The 17984-nt window shown below is 45.2% G+C and overlaps 1 protein-coding gene across 1 annotated transcript; it reads right to left on the bottom strand.

Moving 5' to 3' along the window:
* Positions 1 to 15992: 15992 nt before the first annotated feature.
* KCNA2 (potassium voltage-gated channel, shaker-related subfamily, member 2) lies at positions 15993 to 17492 on the bottom strand. The gene has a single exon (XM_006865931.1). It carries the CDS (start codon positions 17490 to 17492, stop codon positions 15993 to 15995), a length of 1500 nt encoding a protein of 499 aa, XP_006865993.1.
* Between the last annotated feature and the right edge of the window lie 492 nt (positions 17493 to 17984).

The following is a 17984-nucleotide window of genomic DNA, read 5'->3' as shown; positions in this document are numbered from 1 at the left end:
AAGGGGAAGCATAAAACAGCAAAACAGCAACTACAAAACAAACAAACAAAGCCATCAAAAGAACAACAACAACAAAACTAGACTGGATATTGTAGTCTATAATCACAGAAAGTGGAGAGGAGAAGAAAAAAAATAATCTGTAGCCTAATATGAGTATGACTTTAATGTCTTTTTTCAGCTTCTTGCCTTTAAAACTGATAAATTTTAAGATGCCACTGTTGGTTGTTACACTGTACCTCATAATTTTCGGCCTGTTTTGTTTTTAAACTCTCTTTCCAGCTCCACACCCTTTGTTCTGGCCTTTTCCCTATTAAAAAACAGTTCAGGGCTGGCTCTTGGGCTGAGAGTATCTGTGTGCATGCATCGCAGAAGAACCCACCAGTGGTGGGGGTGGGGGGTGTCCACTCACTCGGGCACCCCCTCTAGTCACCAGAATGGAGGTGTGCAAACAGTGTGTGGGGGGGTACCAATGAACAGATGCAGAAAAAAAATCAGAACAAACAAAACCGACGAAGTGTATTGTCTACCTTTGCTCCGAGGTTTCCACGCTGTTATTCTGTGGTGGGTCTGCTCCCCTGCTTGGTCTTGCCATTTGATCTTGCCCAAGTTGTTGGCTTTGGGCCACCGAACCCAGAAGATATAAAAGTATGTGATTTCTGCTTTCTGCTACAAGTTCCACTGGATATAAGCCTTCAAACTTTAAAAATATTCCTACCTATGTGGTTCCGAGTTTTGGAGCTCTGCCTTGAACCTGTTTCACCTGGTATTCTGTGGTATTGCTGATGGCGAACTTCACTGCACATCTACCCTATCCACCATCAAGCCCCACCTCCCCTTCCACCAACTTTTTAAAGCTCCCTCATACAGTAGAGTCAGAAATCAAATCCAGTTCTGACTTCAAAGCTCATTATTTCCTAGAACATCAAAATCTTTCCAGTCTTAGAATCTGGGAAGATCGTAGGAACCCTTTCAATTTTTAGTCACTTGGGATATGAGTGCTGTAGTGGTGCTGTAGGATAAGTACAGCACTGCTAATGGCAAGATCAGCAGTTCAAATCCACCATCCGTTCCTTGAGAGTAAGATGAGGCTATCTGCTCCCATAAAGAGTTACAGTCTCAGAATCCCTAGACAAAGTCACAATGAGTTGGAACCAACTCACTGGCAGTGGGTTTGGGTTTGGTTTGGCATATAAGAAAAGTTGGGCCCTGGAGATGGTGTGGGGTTAGGCAGTCTTTGGAGGGTAAGTTCTTTGGGACTGGTGGAAGTGTGTACTAGGGACAGGGCATTAGGAGATGCAGGCACCAAGGGGCCCTGGTGATACTTGTAGCATCAGCACTGGACTGCTAACCACAAAGTCAATAGTTCAATCCCACCCCCTGTAGCCATTCCAAGGGAGAAAGATGAGCTTTCTTGCTTCCTATATAGGGTTTCTGTTGTGGCACTGTGGGTGGATGCACTTGACTGCAAAGTTGGTATGGACCGCAAGGTTGACAGTTCAAACTCACCAGCCACTCCTCGGAAATCCTATACAGGGTTGCTATGAGTTGGAACCTACTCAACAGCATGTAACAAGAACAAAATATAAGGTTTCTATGAATTGGAATTGACTATGATGGCTGTGGTTTTGGCACCTTGACCATAGACCACTTGCACCTGACCCCAGAAGCAGAGATTAGAGTTCTCTGGTTAGGCTAAAGAATGATACAGGAGTAAGGTCCCAGGAAATGGCCATATCTCTTGTGTCCCAATGAATGTCGTGGCCATAATTGTGACTAGGAAATCTAGATATTCACTCATTCAGTGAATATTTGCCATGCCTGGTACTCTGCAGATTCTGGGGACTTAGAGACTAACAAGACAATTAAAGATGCCTGGTTTTGTCACTGAGACAAGTCAATTTATCTTCTTACATGGCTGTTGGTGATTCCTCAAATGATGAGTGAGACAGAGTGTCAACCTTCCACTCACTGGAGCAGACCTGGAGAGAATCAGTCTGTGGTACAAGAAGCTGTGTAGATGGGAGCGTTTCCTCCTAAAATACACTGCAAACTACTAAGCATACAGCGGCCTGGCTAGTGTTCAGGTTAGAATAGGTACAAAGCCAAAAGTCTGCATCTTTTCTTGATAAATCATTGAAGCTGGTTGTGCACTGGCCTAAGGGAGGTGGGTAATGAAAGGGTGAAAGGATGACCAGAGGGAAGAAAGGGAAGAGGATAATTAGAGCTGATAGATTTTAAAATGCCCAAATTGTTGGATCAGTTATGTAGACTTGTCTCATTTGCACAGCATTTAAATAGTGAAGTCCTGGTTTGGTGCTGTAGGTTAATGAGCTGGACTACAAAGTTGGTTTGAATCACAAGGCATTTCAAGCTCACCAGCTGCCCCTCAGAAGCCCTATACAGAGTCGCTATGGGTTGGAACTGACGCCATGGCACTAAACAACGACAATTTCACATTAGCGTGTATAGTTCTTCCCCTATCGCTGTGCTAACCCAGACTGGAAACTTCAGGCCTCTATTCTGAGGCACAGGGGACAGATTGATGCAAAGAGAAGTCCTGGGGCAAGAGGCAGGTTTAAGTCTGTGCCAGCCACTAGCACACTAAGTTAATTTCTGTCTTTGTTTCTGGAAGATCCACAAAGACAGTATTCTAAGCGCCAAGTGCAAATATATTTTTAATAAGTAAACGAACATGACTTTGGGTAAATCACTTTCCCTACTTGGACATGGACGGAACTCTGGTAGCATTGTTGTTGTTGTTGTTAAGTGCTGTTGAGTCGGTTCTGACCCATAGCGACCTCGTACAGGGTTTCCGAGGGTGTAAATCTTTATGGGAGTAGAAAGCCTCATCTTTCTCCCATGGAGCGGCTGGTAGTTTCGAACCGCTGACCTTAAGGTTCGCAGCCCGATTCGTAACCACTACGCTACAGTAGCATAGTGGTTACGAATCAAGGCTGCTAACCTCAGGGTCCGCAGTTCAAAACTACCAGCTGATCTATGGGAGAAAGATGAGGCTTTCTGCTCCTGTAAAGATTTACTGCCTTGGAAACCCTGTACAGGGTTGCTGTGAGTCGGAACTGACTCCATGGCACATAGCCACCATCACATGGACATTGGGTAGAGAATGAGGGGTCTGCACTTGACTCCTGGTGTGGCATTAAAGGATAAGCGCTGGCCTACTAACAACAGGTTGGAGGTTCAAACCTACCAGTTGCTCCTTGGAAACTCTATACAGGGTCACTATGAGTCCTGATGTAGTACTGTGGGTTAATGTGCTGGACTGCAAAGTCAGTTTGAATCACAAGGTCGGTGGTTTAAGCTCACCAGCAGTTCCTTGGAAACCCTATGCAGGGTCATTATGTATGGGAACTGGCTCAATGGCACTTAACAACAACAACAACATGAGTAGGAACCAACTCAAAGGCACTTAACAACATTTGACTTGTAGTTTTAACTTCAGAGGTTGTTAGCAACTATGGTCTCTCTGGGTAGAATGATGAATTTACCATAGCATGTTGTATATAATTTCGGGAGTTTTCCACACTATTTGGAGTCAATCTTGTACCCCTTTGTTGTTGTTGTTAAGTACCGTGGAGTCAATTCCAACTCATAGTGACCCTGCACCAGGTTTTCGAGGCTGTAAATCTTTACTGGAGCAGAAAGCCTCATCTTTCTCCCGTGGAACAGCTGGTAGTTTCGAACTGCTTACCTTGACGTTGGCAGCCTGACTCGAAACCACTACGGTACCAGAGTTGTTGTTGTTGTTGCTAAGTGCCGTCGAGTCGATTCCAACCCATAACAACCTTATATAGGGTTTCCGAGGAGTGACTGGTAAGCTTGAAATGCCAATCTTGCGTTCAAATGGCTTTGCAGTCTGGCGCATTAATCCACAGCTGCACACCAGGATTCCAGAGCTCCTTTGTTGTTGTTGTTGTTGTTGTTATGTGCGGTGGAGTTGGTTCCGACTCATAGTGACCCTATACAGGGTTTCCGAGGCTGAAAATCCTTACGGGAGCAGAAAACCTCATCTTTCTTCCGCATAGCAGCTGGTAGTTTCGAACTGCTGATCCTGAGGATAGCAGCCCTATTCTTAACCACTACGCCACCAGTTTAGCCCAGATTAAAAACTCCAGGGGCAGAAGAGGTCAAAACACTTATTTTTCCAGCTCAGATTTATGTTATCTTGCTGGACTTGGGCCTCAGGGGCAAGGAACCCATTTGAGAACAAAGAGATGCAAAGTTGGTTCACTTGCAAATCATTTAAATAGCAACAGTTTCTCTGTCCTAGTGTGGCGCTGTCTTTGGTTCAAACTCACCAGCTGCTCCTCGGAAATCCTATACAGGGTAGTTAAGAGTCAGAACCAATTCTACGGCACACAACAACAACAACTTTACAGTCACATGTTTTTATTGGGCTCCCACCGTGTGGGAGACACATATTTCATTTTCACAAGATATGGTAGGCATGTGATTCCTTTATGCTGTTGCTGTTGTGTGCCATGAGTCAATTCCAGCTGATGATGACCCGTGTAACAAGAGTAAAATGTCTCTGTAGGGTTTTCTTGGCCATTATATTTATCGGCCTAGAAAATATCTGCCGGAGCCGCTGGGTGAGTTTGAACTGCCAACCTTTAGGCGAGCAGCAGAGTGCTTGACCATTGTGCCATGAGGGCTCCTCTGTTCCTTTACAGAGGGGAGGAAACTGAAGCTCTAAGAGAATAAAGTAGTGTGCACAGGGTCACAGAGCTGCAGTGATGGAGCTGGGATTCAACTCATGCCTTTGACTCCTGAGCCTTTCTCTTTCTCTGGGGTTCAGTTGGTTCAGTCCAGCTTTTCTCCTCCTGCCCACTAGACCTGCCCTGCTCATGGAGCCCAGACTTGGTGGGCCCTCTCCCTCCCACCCCACTCCATCATGTCCCTCTCTTGGAAGCTGGTGCAAAGCCCAGGGTTTTGGCTTTTGTGGTGAACATTGCACAGGAAGGGGCAACCCACTCAAGTACTATAGGTAGTCTGCACTTGAACCAGTGATCTCACTTCCCCCTGAATGTTGTATCTTCTACATTCTTACCTCCTTTCACTTTTCCCCTTGCTGCTGTTTTTACCTAACAAGTGACAAACAAAACTTCAGTGTCCTAGCCTTAGTATTCTGGAAGCAGAAGCTCCATGTCTAGCAGCAGAAACCAGTAGGAGGGACCAGATCCAGAGCGCCTCAGTTTCTCTTTCTTTGGGATAAGGGGCCCAGTCCCATGATTCTGCCTGGGGCTGTCATGATGAAGTCTAGCACCCTTTTGGGTACCTCATGATTCCCACATCACACAGTTTTCCCTGTTAGTTTTTGTCTCCTTATCACCCTCTCCCTTGTCACCTCAGCACCTAGTGTCCAGAAACAGATTCTTCTGACGGTGAGATCAGGTGGGGAGGCCAGCTGTGAAGGAATATCACTCCTTGACTTTGCTCACCTGCTACTGAGAGACTTAGGGTGGCAGGAATGCAAGGTATTTGCTGGTGGCTGAGGGCAAGGACTTCACTGTTGTCATCTCCTATACCATGGTCATTTTTGAGTCATCTGGGGAGACCAGGTAAAGAATAGATTAGCCTTCAGAAGGGGTCAGACAGATATGCCTCAGAGTGTGTGAATACCAGGATCTTCTCCACTGCATGGCTGGAGAATCCGTCCCCTGGTCGATCCATATTCCTTAGGTCCAGCAGTAAAGAGCAGAAGTAGGAGTGAGTTTGAGGACCAGGACCTACAGAGGTGGGTGCTGTTAAAACCCATTGTGTTAATTCTAATTCATAGCAAGCCTGTATGTTACAGAGTAGAACTGCTCCATAGGGTTTTCTTGGCTGTAATCTTTATGGAAAATGTTTACTATAGGTTGTTGATGTTTAGTGCTGTTGAGTTGGTTCCAACCCATAGCAACCCTGCATGGCATTTCCAAGGAGCGACTGGTGAGCTTGAACCACTGGCCTTGCGGTTCAAATGACTTTGCAGTCCAGTGCATTAACCCATAGTGCCATAACAGCCAGGGGTCCGATTGCCTTTAGTCTTCAAACCTGGCACTCTTCCTCACACATCTCCAGCTCCACTGAAGACACAGGAAGTGCTGATGCACTGGGGGAGGAGATTTTGAACACTCCCACCCACCTACCTTCCTATTGCCCCCTCTGCTTTGTCCGCAGTACGGAGGTGGGCAGGCAGCTGAGACAGTCCCTGATGGCCTCTCCCGTCCTGTTCTGATTGCTGGCTGGGTCCTCACAGCTGCAGAAACTGAAATAAGGGTGAGGCAAACACACTTACAATAATCTCACAAGGAGGAAAGTAAGAAGGTGGAAACAATCAGTGTCTGTCAAAAATTTTATTTTTTTCATTTCACACAGAATGATGTTAAAATAAATCCTCAGTAATATATATTTATATACTTATTTACTTGTGTCAATATTTACAAAAGACTGTGGAGCTCTATGAAGTCTATGTACACCCATGATCAGGTAGACAGGCAATGTTCATCGAGGCACGTATATACATGTATATGTATACCTATGTACAAATATCAGACCCTACTGACACAGGAATGCTCAGCTGCAGAAGTCCTGGGCAGGGCAGTGTTGCTGGGGCTGAAAGCTTCCAGAATATGCCAGCAAGAATGACAATACCTATACATCTTGTGCAATGCAGTTATAGCTGGTGTCTAAATTTTCATGAAGCAAACAAATAGTTAAAATGACTCCCAATTCCCGTGAGTCTTCCCCACAAGGCCTGTTCCGCCTTCAGCTCCCATTGGTCCCCAGCCTCTTATCACCATGGAGACCCCAGTTCCCTTTCAGCATCATCCTTACGAAGCTTTACCATCAGACTTGGAGTTCCTTCTCCTATTGATCCAGGGAGGCTTATTTATCTGTGTCTTCTCTTTGAATTTTCAGCAATTATTAGAAACAGGACACAGGAGGGCAGCTGCAGCATCATATGTGAGCAGCAATGAAGCAAACCCTAGTTAGAATCTGTATGGTTTGAGCCCTAGTGAGCAGTCATTTCCCCCCATTATATATATATAATCCCCAGAGACAGCCTAGATAGGCACACACAGGTCTGGAAAAAGAAATAACAGCCTCCACTCATGAGCTTTACAGCTCTGTCCCTAATGCAAACTAGAGAGTGTTCCTTTATTGCTGGTACCATGAATCCCAACTGTTCCAAGATTACCCTAGTGGAGAGAGGGGTGCAGGGATGCAGAAACCCAGGAAGAGGCCAATTTGGCTGGGGTGTTGTTTGCTCAGCAGGCTGGAGCTCGATCATGGGACTTTCCAGCTTCCTGGGGCCCTTCAAATGAAGGAAGCATCCAAGCATGACAACAAAAGGAAACTGGGTCGCTGGATCCCACGTGAAGGCAGAACTGGGGCAAGCACAGAGCATGTTCAAACCCTCAGGAGCTGACGTTCACCCTTGCCAAAGCCAGCCAGACTGCTCTCCTTCTGCTCTTTTACCCCAGTCCTGAGCCTGGGGCTGGCTTGCTCCTTTCCAGCCCCACCTGGCCGGTCAAAGTCCTTGCCCTCTACTCCATCAGCTAAAAAGGCAGTCATCTCAGCAGCTGGCAAAGAAAACTGTTTGGTAGCAAAGCAAGCCCCTGAATATTCTCTTCCTCTCAGCTCTTCTTGCTTTCTGTAGCAGCCTAGAGTGCTTATACAAACAAGGCAGTCAGTGGCTAGGGAATCCTTTTCAAGGAGAAGCAGTTTTTAAGGGCCTCTCAGGAGGACAAAGAAGAGACACAGGACTGAGTCCTCTGGGTAGCTACCAAAGGTCCTAGCACACATTCACATCTACACTGCCCCCAGTTATCTGGCCGTTAGAGCAGCTGCTCATAGTACTGCATAACCATACCTGTCCTGTGTATCCATCATATTACTGCATAACCATACCTGTCCTGTGTATCCATCAATGGAATGATGAAGGGAGTTCTCAGTTGCAATGCATCTGGAATGTATTTTAGGAGTGCAGAGAAGCACAGAAAGTTATACCAGTTTCCATGCTAAGGTTCATGCCTTAAATCAGGGGCGGGGAACATTTTTTTCTGCCAAAATTTATAACATCATTCTTGGGCCATACAAAATCATCAGCTTACAAATTAGCTTGCTATATTTGATCAAACATTTAATTAGCTAACCCATAATGTGATGGCTGGAACTGTGGTTGCCTTGACAGGACCAGACCAAACGATTTTGCAGGCCTTATATGGCCCATGGATGGGATGTTCCTCACCCTGTCTTAAATGAAATGGCAATTCAGGCAGGATGCCTCAACTGTCCCAGTTTACTAGCTGGTCATGCTAAGTACGGGTTGTGGGTTCTAAGACCAAATTATTACCAACTTGGCCAGAACAAAGGATTTCTAGAAGTATGGGGAGATGTCAGACACCCTTCCTTGCATTACCTCAATTGCCCCAGATACCAGGGAGGAATTCCCCTACCTCTGCCCTGATACAGTGCATATAGTCAAATGTGAGAGGTGAGGTTGGGATAAACATCCTTTCCCATGGACAGAATACACTGCCAGGTAGGATGACCAATAGGAGCATGTTTCAGCTCATACTCAGGTGTTGATAGAGTGGTATATATAGCTTATCTCCAAAGAGGCAACTGAATTACAACTGCTCTAATATCACACCCTCAACCTAGATTTGGTCATAATCAACAACAGGATGGGTTTGTTATTTCCATTGGTTACCATAACTCTCATCTTCCATGGGGCAGCGATGTCCTTTAGTTATTCATTATGAATGCTACTTTCAGATCTCATGAAAATCAAACCCATGGCACCACCAATGACAGAAGGAAGCTAAATAGATCAGTCCTTTGCAAAGTCTCAGAACTTTCCACTTCTCCAGGGTTACAAAGCTTGGAATAATTTCTCTGATCTTCGGTGGCAGGTTATCATCCACCAGGGCAAAGAGATAAAAAAAAAAAAAAGCACCTGGCCCTTAGTTCAGCGTCTCCTTTTATCCCTGAGTCAGGCAGCTACCTGAGAGGGAAAGGAAAGAGGTGATCGTGGGGCCCATTTTTTTGTTATGAAAAACTGTCTTCTAGAGAGGTCCCTAAGCAGAAGAAAAGAGCCAAACTGGAAAAACAGTAAGACTGCAAAGGAAGGTTATTTTAAAAATCCAAATAGATGCAGTTTATTCCTTAGATTGCCAACTTTATTTCACATTAGTGTAATTAAGAGGGTTGACCAATGCATAACAGTATAATTTTTGAAATGATGGTATACATATATACATATACTGCATGTGTATATGTATATGTGTGTATATATGTGTATATGTGTACATATGTTGACACACACACACAGGAAACCTCTAAAAACACAGGACCAACTAATCAGAACCCTTCATTAGCAGGAATTATGTTTTCTTAGGGTGCTCTGGTAGTGTAGTGGTTACAAGTTGGGCTGCTAATCTCAAGGTCAGCAGTTCAAAACTACCAGCCATTCAGATGGAGAAAGATGAGGCTTTCTGCTCCCCTAAAGATTTACAGCTTCAGAAACCCTATACAGAGTCGCTATGAGTAGGAACTGACTCCACGGCACACCACCACCACCACCCACCATGGTTTCTTACTCTAAGTAGAAAGAGGCAAATGTCAGCAAGACAAGTGCCCAATCAGGATGTGCCAAACAGCCAGAGTCCATATACATGTTGCAGCTAGCATACATTCAGCCTATTTCTTTGGTCATTCCATCTACATTTCTATACAACAAACACTGAGGTTTAAAATGTTGACCCTGAGCAATGCAAGGTCTTCTGTAATTTTCAAACACTCAACTTAATAAGACAGGAAAGTTTGTACTAACCTTAGAATTTTTTTTTTTTTTTTCAACAACAAAGGTTGAACCCAAACATGTTTTCCCATTCCCATTCCACCAGAATCATGAATCAACCAGACGTTCCCCTCCCTGAGGATTTCCCCATCAGTGAATTGAGGTTTTGCTGTATACATGTGTATAAAGGAAGGTAGATTGAAAGGAAATGGAATGCAACTTTGGGGTTTCCAGTCTTCCCTGATTGTCTAGTCTGAATATTTACCCTCACAGATATTTCTCTTCGGAAGCCCCCAGTTACATGTGCAAATACATGTGCAAATGCACACTGTGGAGGATGGTAGGGCCTTTATTTCACCAACGTTGTCTCCTAAGCACCCAAACTCCCACTCCAGTCGACTCCTACCCAAACTCACAACTCACTTCCCTCTGTAGCACTCATGGAATCCCTTTGATTAAGCAAGTCAGCTTATTTTGAAGGAGAGCCAGAGGGCAATTTCCCAAATCTGTCCTGGCTACCAACCCCAGGTGCCAAACCTCCTGGCTTTATTCCCTCAGCATCTGTTTCCCTGGGGAGGGGAGGAGGGGAAGCAAATGGATCAAGTAATGGCTTTTAGTGCATGGAAATGATCTGTAATGGCTCGGGATGCTTTACTTTTATCTTACTGGTAAGCTCTTTCTTAGCAGGCTTCCATTACACTCTGCCAGACTGACTGAAAGTCAACAAGATTGGCTGGCATGAGGTCACTAATACTCAAGGTTTCAATGCCTGGAAGTTGAGAGGATGCTGTGTGAGAGGACAGGCTGAAAGGAGGAAGTAGAAGGGGAAAGAGAAAGAAAGAGAGGGACATGGATACACATAGGGTCAGAGAGAAGTACACACAGGGGAAGAGACAGTGATAAAGAAACCTTCTCCTGGACCTCCCTTGCTCACACACTGCACATCTGCATAGGTTGATGTTCCAGAAGGAGGGTCAGAGCCTCAAAGGACAGAAGTCATTAACACATGAGGAGACGAGGGAATTATAGAGACTGAAAACTAACACCCACAAGTCAAGGGCATTATCTGATCATCCAGGAACTATTACTTTTCAGTCCTGAGAGCAAAGTTTTGAAATAGCTATTGCTAAAGAAAACAGTCATTATTTGTTTTATTGCACTTTTCATCTTTAAAAATATTCAGACACAAACTATGAGAGATGGAGCTTTGGTGGGAAGGGAAATAGATACAAGGAAAAAGTGAACTAGATCAGTCTGAAGAAGAGAGCCCATCCTGGCTTGTAGGGAATCTCCTTTCACCTTGTTCCCACTTTCTGTTTTCGTGGGAGAAAGCTCTTGATAAGGATCAAATCTAAAGATATAGATGACGGTGACAATAGCCACCAAGACCATTCTCAGCTTCTGGCTCCCTGCTAGTTGGCTCAGGTGGCTAATGAGGGAGCAGGTGAAGTTAAAGTCATGAGTTCAAACACTGCAATGGACACTTTGTTAAGTCTGGGGGAACATCTATTGTGTAATCAAGGGCCACCCTAGAAATTACAGACCAACCCTCTGAGATCAGCCAGCCATCACCCAGATGTAGGTTGTTATGACAACAAACCCCAGAAGAGCTGAAGCAGGGTTCAGCACCATCATCCCCACTCAAACAACCCAAAGCACTGTGCTCCTCGTACCTGCTATGGTGAGTGGGCTATGGTGGCGCCCTCATATATAATTTGCAAACTGCTCTATATTTCTTTTGCAGGATGTTCACCTCTACCTTCCTCTCCACTACTGTGGGCAGTGCTGAACCTCCAGCTTGAGAAACTTCAGCGGGTGCTGTCTTCTCTCAATGTGATAGTTTATGATCGGCCATGGGAAAGTTAGTTGGCTTTCAAAGACCTCACTACAATGGAGTGAACACATCCAGGGGGACTTGACAGGACCATTTAAGCAGTCTTAAAGTCCTCCCCACCAGGGGCAGCAGCACAAACACTCAGACTGGAGGTTCAGGCCATCAAAGCTTTCATGGGAGCCTTTCCACACCAGGCCAATAGATACTGGAGGCTAAAAGACTAACCTTATGGTAATATTCCTATGCCCTCACTATCTTCAGCAGTCCAGCTAAGAGGGACAGAGAGGAAGAAAGTGTCAGAACCACAGAAGCTCCAGGAAGCCCAGATTCAGTATGTTCTCAATTAGATTTGATCTCCTACAAAGTTTACTCTGAAATTCGACCAGCTCTGTTTTCCTCTCTTCCTTGTCCATTGAGTTTCCTAAAAATGGCAATGTTATGAAAACTTTGAGTCCATGGAGGACCTGATGAAGTTAAAGGGGGGTATCTTGACTTGGAAACACCTAAAAATCCTAGAATAGTATACGAAATGCTGTTGTTTCCTCCATGGAGATTGGGAGAGGATGTAACCACCATTAGGAGGAAAGGGTGAGACACACTTAGAGTGACCACATGGGTAGAGACCATGAGGCCTGAGCCTCCCCATCCAGACCTGACTTAACCTCCTAACTTCCATTTGAGGTGAAGCCTTTGCCCAATGCACATACTCTCAGCTAGTTCTGCTAGTTGCTGTTGTTATTGTTAAGTGCCGTTGAGTCGGTTCTGACTCATAGCAACCCTGTATAGGGTTTCCTAGTAGCAGCTGGTGAGCTTGAACTGCTGACCTTGCAGTTCAAACTGGCTTTGAAGTCCAGCACATTAGCCCACAGCGCCACACCAGAACTGTAGTCCTGCTAGTGGCAAGGTCTATATCAGGCTGTCAGTTGTGCCAGATCCTTGCATCCCCTGTACCTGGGTTTCAATGGCAGGAAGAAGAATGGGTAGAAACCCATGAGATTCCCTGTCTTAATCAGGTCTGTTTGATATGGTGGCCCATCTTTCTGCTTTAAACCTTAGGGGTTACTTCTCAGGCCTGATATCTGGAGGGGCGAAAAGGAGAAAAGAAACTAGAGGAAGAGACTCCTTGAAGATTACTGAGAAGTACTGACACAGATTACAGAAGGATGATTAACTTCCATCTTTTGTTTGCGCTTATTCATTTATAGTTCTGGAGGCAACACAATGACTGGAGTACATGTAGGCATTTCACATGTACTGTGTGTATATGTTCCTGGACACATGTTCTATATATCGTATGCCTAGCATGAGAAAATACATTGTGTGCATCCACTGAGTTTGTGCATATTTTGTGTACAGAGACAAAGTATATTTTATGTGTGCCTACATGCATATTCATTGTATCAATGTAATTTTATGTATTTTGTATCTCTTGTGCAATTGTAGATGGTGTGTGCAGGTCTTCTGTTCTGCATTACTAAGTACATTTTATGTTTGTGCATATTCTGTAATAAGATTGCCATTTATCTTCTGTACATGCCCTTTACATTGTTTTGCATGTGTGTTGCAAGTTTCATATTTGTGTATGTGTGGCAACAATCGATCTGTTTTTAGTGGGAGTGTATGTGCATGTTTGCGTGTGAACATATTACAGTGCAAGGTGAAGGATGACACTGTGATAAAATATCTACTTCCTGACCTAGGCCTCAGGTATAAGTTGCTCTACCTGTGTTTTCCAAAGGTCTTTGTCCATCCTGTCCTATGTCTTGAGAATTCAGCACCACCTCCCATGAAGGAGAGAGGAAGAGAAGCATAGAGGCTTTGCACTGGGCACAGTATGCCCTGCAGATACCTGGGGATGTGGGTGACCAGGAATGAATAAGCACACTGGGCCTAGCACCCGGAGCTGATGCCCACCACCCAAGACAACTGTAGGCGCTAAATAGCCAACAGTGAGGCCAGGGTTGGAGCCACCACTGGACAGCCCAGCCATCACAACTCACTGAGTTTAGGAAATTTAAGCTACTGATGTTGAAAGACAAAGCAGCCCAGCCTGGTGAGACAAAATCCTCCTTCACTTCAATCCATTCCAGGATCCACCTGTTCTCTACCTTTAGGCTGTGCAGTGTTCATTCCCTGTCTGTTTCAGGGGAAGGGGGGAATCTTTACTCATCCTTTGGTTCTTTAGAAGCAACTCTCATTGCCAATTTGATGGGGAGAGAGATCAAAATGATGGCTTTGGATCATCTAGAGACTGCATTCTTTGGGCCTAGAATCTACATCACTCCACATCCAGGAGGCTCCACTTAAAGTCTAGACCAGTAGAATTTGATACCAAGAAGTCCTATTCCTCGATGTCCTTGCTTTCAAAGCCAGAGATCCATTCTGGCTCTTAAGGAAGAGGTTCATGAAATTGACTGAGGCAGAGTCGGATGATAATGAGAACCAAACAGGCTGGGGTAAGACGAGAATGGAGATGATTAGCATGGGAGTGTAGACAGGAGGCCTGGGGTGGGTCTGACCCCGGACATCTGGAGCTGTGAGGGCCAGTGGGCCATTGTGCACTCAGTAAGACAAACTTCAGCCATGGGAAACTGAAGCTGCAGCACATGGAGGGCAGAAAGACAATTCTAACGTCTAAGAAATCATGAAGACCGGAGCCTCTGAGGCAATGGCAGCAAACCCAGGCTCAGTGGGGTGACCAGTAAGACAAAATAACCTATCAGGCCTCTTAGATAACCAACCACCAAGCAGTGGATTTGCACCGGAACCTGAACTCCAGAGAATGAATATATATATATCTATACATATATATATATATATTTATATATATGGTGTGTATATATATAGTACAAATACACACACATTTTTATGCATGCATGTACATATATGTATATATACATATATATACATGCATACACTCTAGTGCACATAGTCAAACACATGCATAAATTGCCCTGTGTCAAAAATATTGCATAAGCTTATACAATGTTCAAATGCAATTTTTTTTTTTTTTTCTACAGCTAGCTAGGTAGAGGAACACACAAAAGAGATACTCGGTATATATTTATATACACTGGATCCAGAGATCCACCTGTCCTCAGGACCCAATGCCCTGGTCAGCTGTACGGTCATGCTGATGACTAGGTTATTCCTAAGGTGTGAACATGTGAGGTGTTTAGATGTTTGTTGTTTTTTTCCCCACGCGCTCTCTCCCTCCTGGCTTTGCAGAGGTCTGTGTTCTCATTCAGAGGGATAAGTAAGGGGTGGGCTTGGAGGGCCAGACATTTTGGTTCCCCATCGCAAATAGTTAGTCTATATTTTTTTCCCTGATTGAGATCTTTTGCCCTCCAAAGGGGAAGGGAAATAACAACCCTAGTTCAATGCCATTTCAAGGCTATTAATACTCTAAATATGAATACTGTGTAGGTTACTAAGAAAATAGGTTATCTCCTGTGGTTTAAATATTGAGAGTCATGCAACAAACATCCATGCATCTTTATTGCATCGCTGGTAAATTCCACTGCAGAGTTAGTGTAGCTGAACCACAGCGCTAGGAGAGCAGATGTCTGCAAACTCCAGTGTAACAAGGAAATCTGACATGTTTTTGTGACCCTGGAGCCTGCAAAAAGGGTAAGATCTGAAGCTGAGAGGTCCCTTGGTTTGCTAGCTTCTCCCCTTAGACCTAAGGGAGAAAATGTGAAACTTGACAACTCACATTGGGTCATACGAACTGTCTCTCCCCTGGGCTTCCCTCACATTGACACTGCAGAGAAAAAGCCGAATGCAGCATTTTCCGTTATGAAACACAAGCCTCCGGAGCATCTACTTGGCAACTGCAATTCACAAACCCCAGTCTGTGACACAGAAAGTAATTCCAATACACAGGACTGTGTGTTCTTTTCAATGTGAAAAAAAAAAAAAAAAAAAAAGGAATGACCTTTTGACTAATATTAGAGCTTTAAAGAAAAACCATGACAGTTTTTCTCTGTGAAGAGGGGCTGGGCTAAAAATGTGATGCTGTGTGCAGTTCATTAGGAAGGAAAGGTGGCACTGATGTGGTGGGTTGCATCTTTGACATGGGGTGGCCTGCATATGCCTTCCTGAATCCTAACTCCATGGGTGACTTCAATCTTTGTAAACCTATTAGCCGGTAATGGAGATTTGCATGAAAGCCAAGTATAGCTATTCTGTGTTCTAAATCAAAAATCATAAGATCAAAAGTCACTTGCACGACTATTGCTTCCCATGCAGAACCAGATACACACTGCAGAGCACACTGACTACAATGCAGGCTATTATGCAATATCTGCATTAGTTCCACTGAGCTGTGAGTATGTTAAAAGGTTTCAATCAGACATCAGTTAACATTTTGGTGATATTCACATAGTTTGTGTTAGCCAAGGTACAATTGGCTGTTTTCAAGTTTTCTTCTCTAAAGTCCTCATTGCTGTTGTTTACCCCCTCCTGAATCTCCATGTAATCGGACTTACTAATGGTGGAGGCACTTCTGCTTTTCTTTAGGTCAGGGGAGGATGGGATCTTTGGACAGCTCGTCACTTGCAAGTATTGGGCCTGTTCCTCTCCCTCGGTCTCCCGGTGATAGAAGTAGTTGAAATTGGACACTATGACAGGGACTGGTAAGGCAATGGTTAATACACCTGCAATTGCACATAGGGAACCCACAATCTTTCCCCCAATGGTAGTCGGAACCATGTCTCCATAGCCTACAGTTGTCATGGAGACGACTGCCCACCAGAAGGCATCCGGGATGCTGGGGAACTGGGACTCTCGCTCATCGGCCTCTGCGAAATAGACAGCACTAGAGAAAAGGATGACCCCGATGAAGAGGAAGAATATCAGCAGACCCAACTCTCTCATGCTGGCTTTCAGGGTCTGACCTAGAATCTGGAGACCTTTAGAGTGTCTGGATAACTTGAAAATCCTAAAGACTCTTACCAAGCGGATGACACGGAGGATGGCCAGTGACATGGCCTGCTGGCCTTGCTGGGCATCCTCTGGCTTCTCAGCCAGCTCTGTCCCCAGGGTGATGAAGTAGGGGATGATGGCCACAATGTCAATGATGTTCATGATGTTGGTGAAGAAGCCAGCTTTGCTGGGACAGGCAAAGAATCTCACCAAGAACTCAAAGGAGAACCAGATGATGCAGAGGGTCTCTACAATGAAGAAAGGGTCGGTGAAGGAAGTGGACTGCTGGTACCCAATGGTGCTGTTGGAATAGGTGTGGAAGGTCATGCCACCACCATGCATGTCTTCATTTTCATCCCGGAATATAGGCAATGTTTCAAGACAAAAGCTGACGATGGAGATCAAGATCACCATGACAGATACAATAGCTATAATCCTGGCAGGTCCTGAGCTCTCTGGATATTCAAAGAGAAGCCATACCTGTCTCTGAAACTCATTTTCGGGCAGAGGACGCTCTTCCTCCTTGATGTAGCCTTCATCTTCTCGAAACATCTCCATTGCTTCTTCTCCCAGCTCATAAAACCGAATTTCTTCAGAGAATATGTCTAAGGGCACGTTCACAGGTCGTCTCAACCGGCCCCCAGACTGATAGTAGTATAGAATGGCATCAAAGCTGGGGCGGTTCCGATCAAAAAAGTACTCATTTCGAAGGGGGTCAAAGTACCTCATCCGCTTCTTTGGGTCCCCTAGGAGGGTCTCTGGAAACTGGGCTAAGGTCTTGAGCTGCGTTTCAAACCGCAGCCCTGAGATGTTGATCACCACTCTCTCACAGCACTCGTGGTCTGCCTCTGGGTCATAGGTGTCCTGTGGATGCCCAGGGAGGGCAGCAGCCTCGTCTGCTGGGTCTCCGGTAGCCACTGTCATAATTGGGACTGAGAGAAGCGCCTCACGCTACGCCTTCCAGAAGCCTGGTGGCAGGGAGCTCAGGGTGCTGCTAACGGCCCCAGGAAACACAGTTGCATTGGCCTGGGTTCCTGTTGGAGAGCCCTGAGGGCTCTCTGAGAGTTGGACAGATAGCCTCGCTTGGCTGAAAGACAGAGGCAGTGAAGGACATGAGACCACTCAGCATTAGCAGCCTGACTGGAGTTGTTACTTTGTGTCTATCAAGTATTCAGAAACTCTATCATCACCATCACTACAAAAGTGTTACTTTCACCTTGTAAACTGGCTGGATATCAGAGGAAAGCAGGTGGCAATCTCTCAAGAAAGTTCTGGAATGCCTGTAATGGGGAAAGTTGGCTGGTCCAGGCACCCTCTGCACCACACAGGCTTCAGGGAGTGAAACTCCATATAGGAGGTTACAAGGATGCCCTCTCCTAGGTCCTGAACTAATGTCTTGCAAATAACTGGACCCTG

This window comes from Chrysochloris asiatica, unplaced genomic scaffold (assembly GCF_000296735.1).
Source record: "Chrysochloris asiatica unplaced genomic scaffold, ChrAsi1.0 scaffold00085, whole genome shotgun sequence".
Taxonomy (NCBI): domain Eukaryota; kingdom Metazoa; phylum Chordata; class Mammalia; order Afrosoricida; family Chrysochloridae; genus Chrysochloris; species Chrysochloris asiatica.
Note: the sequence above shows the minus strand (reverse complement) of the source record. Positions and strands in the feature narration are given on the sequence as shown.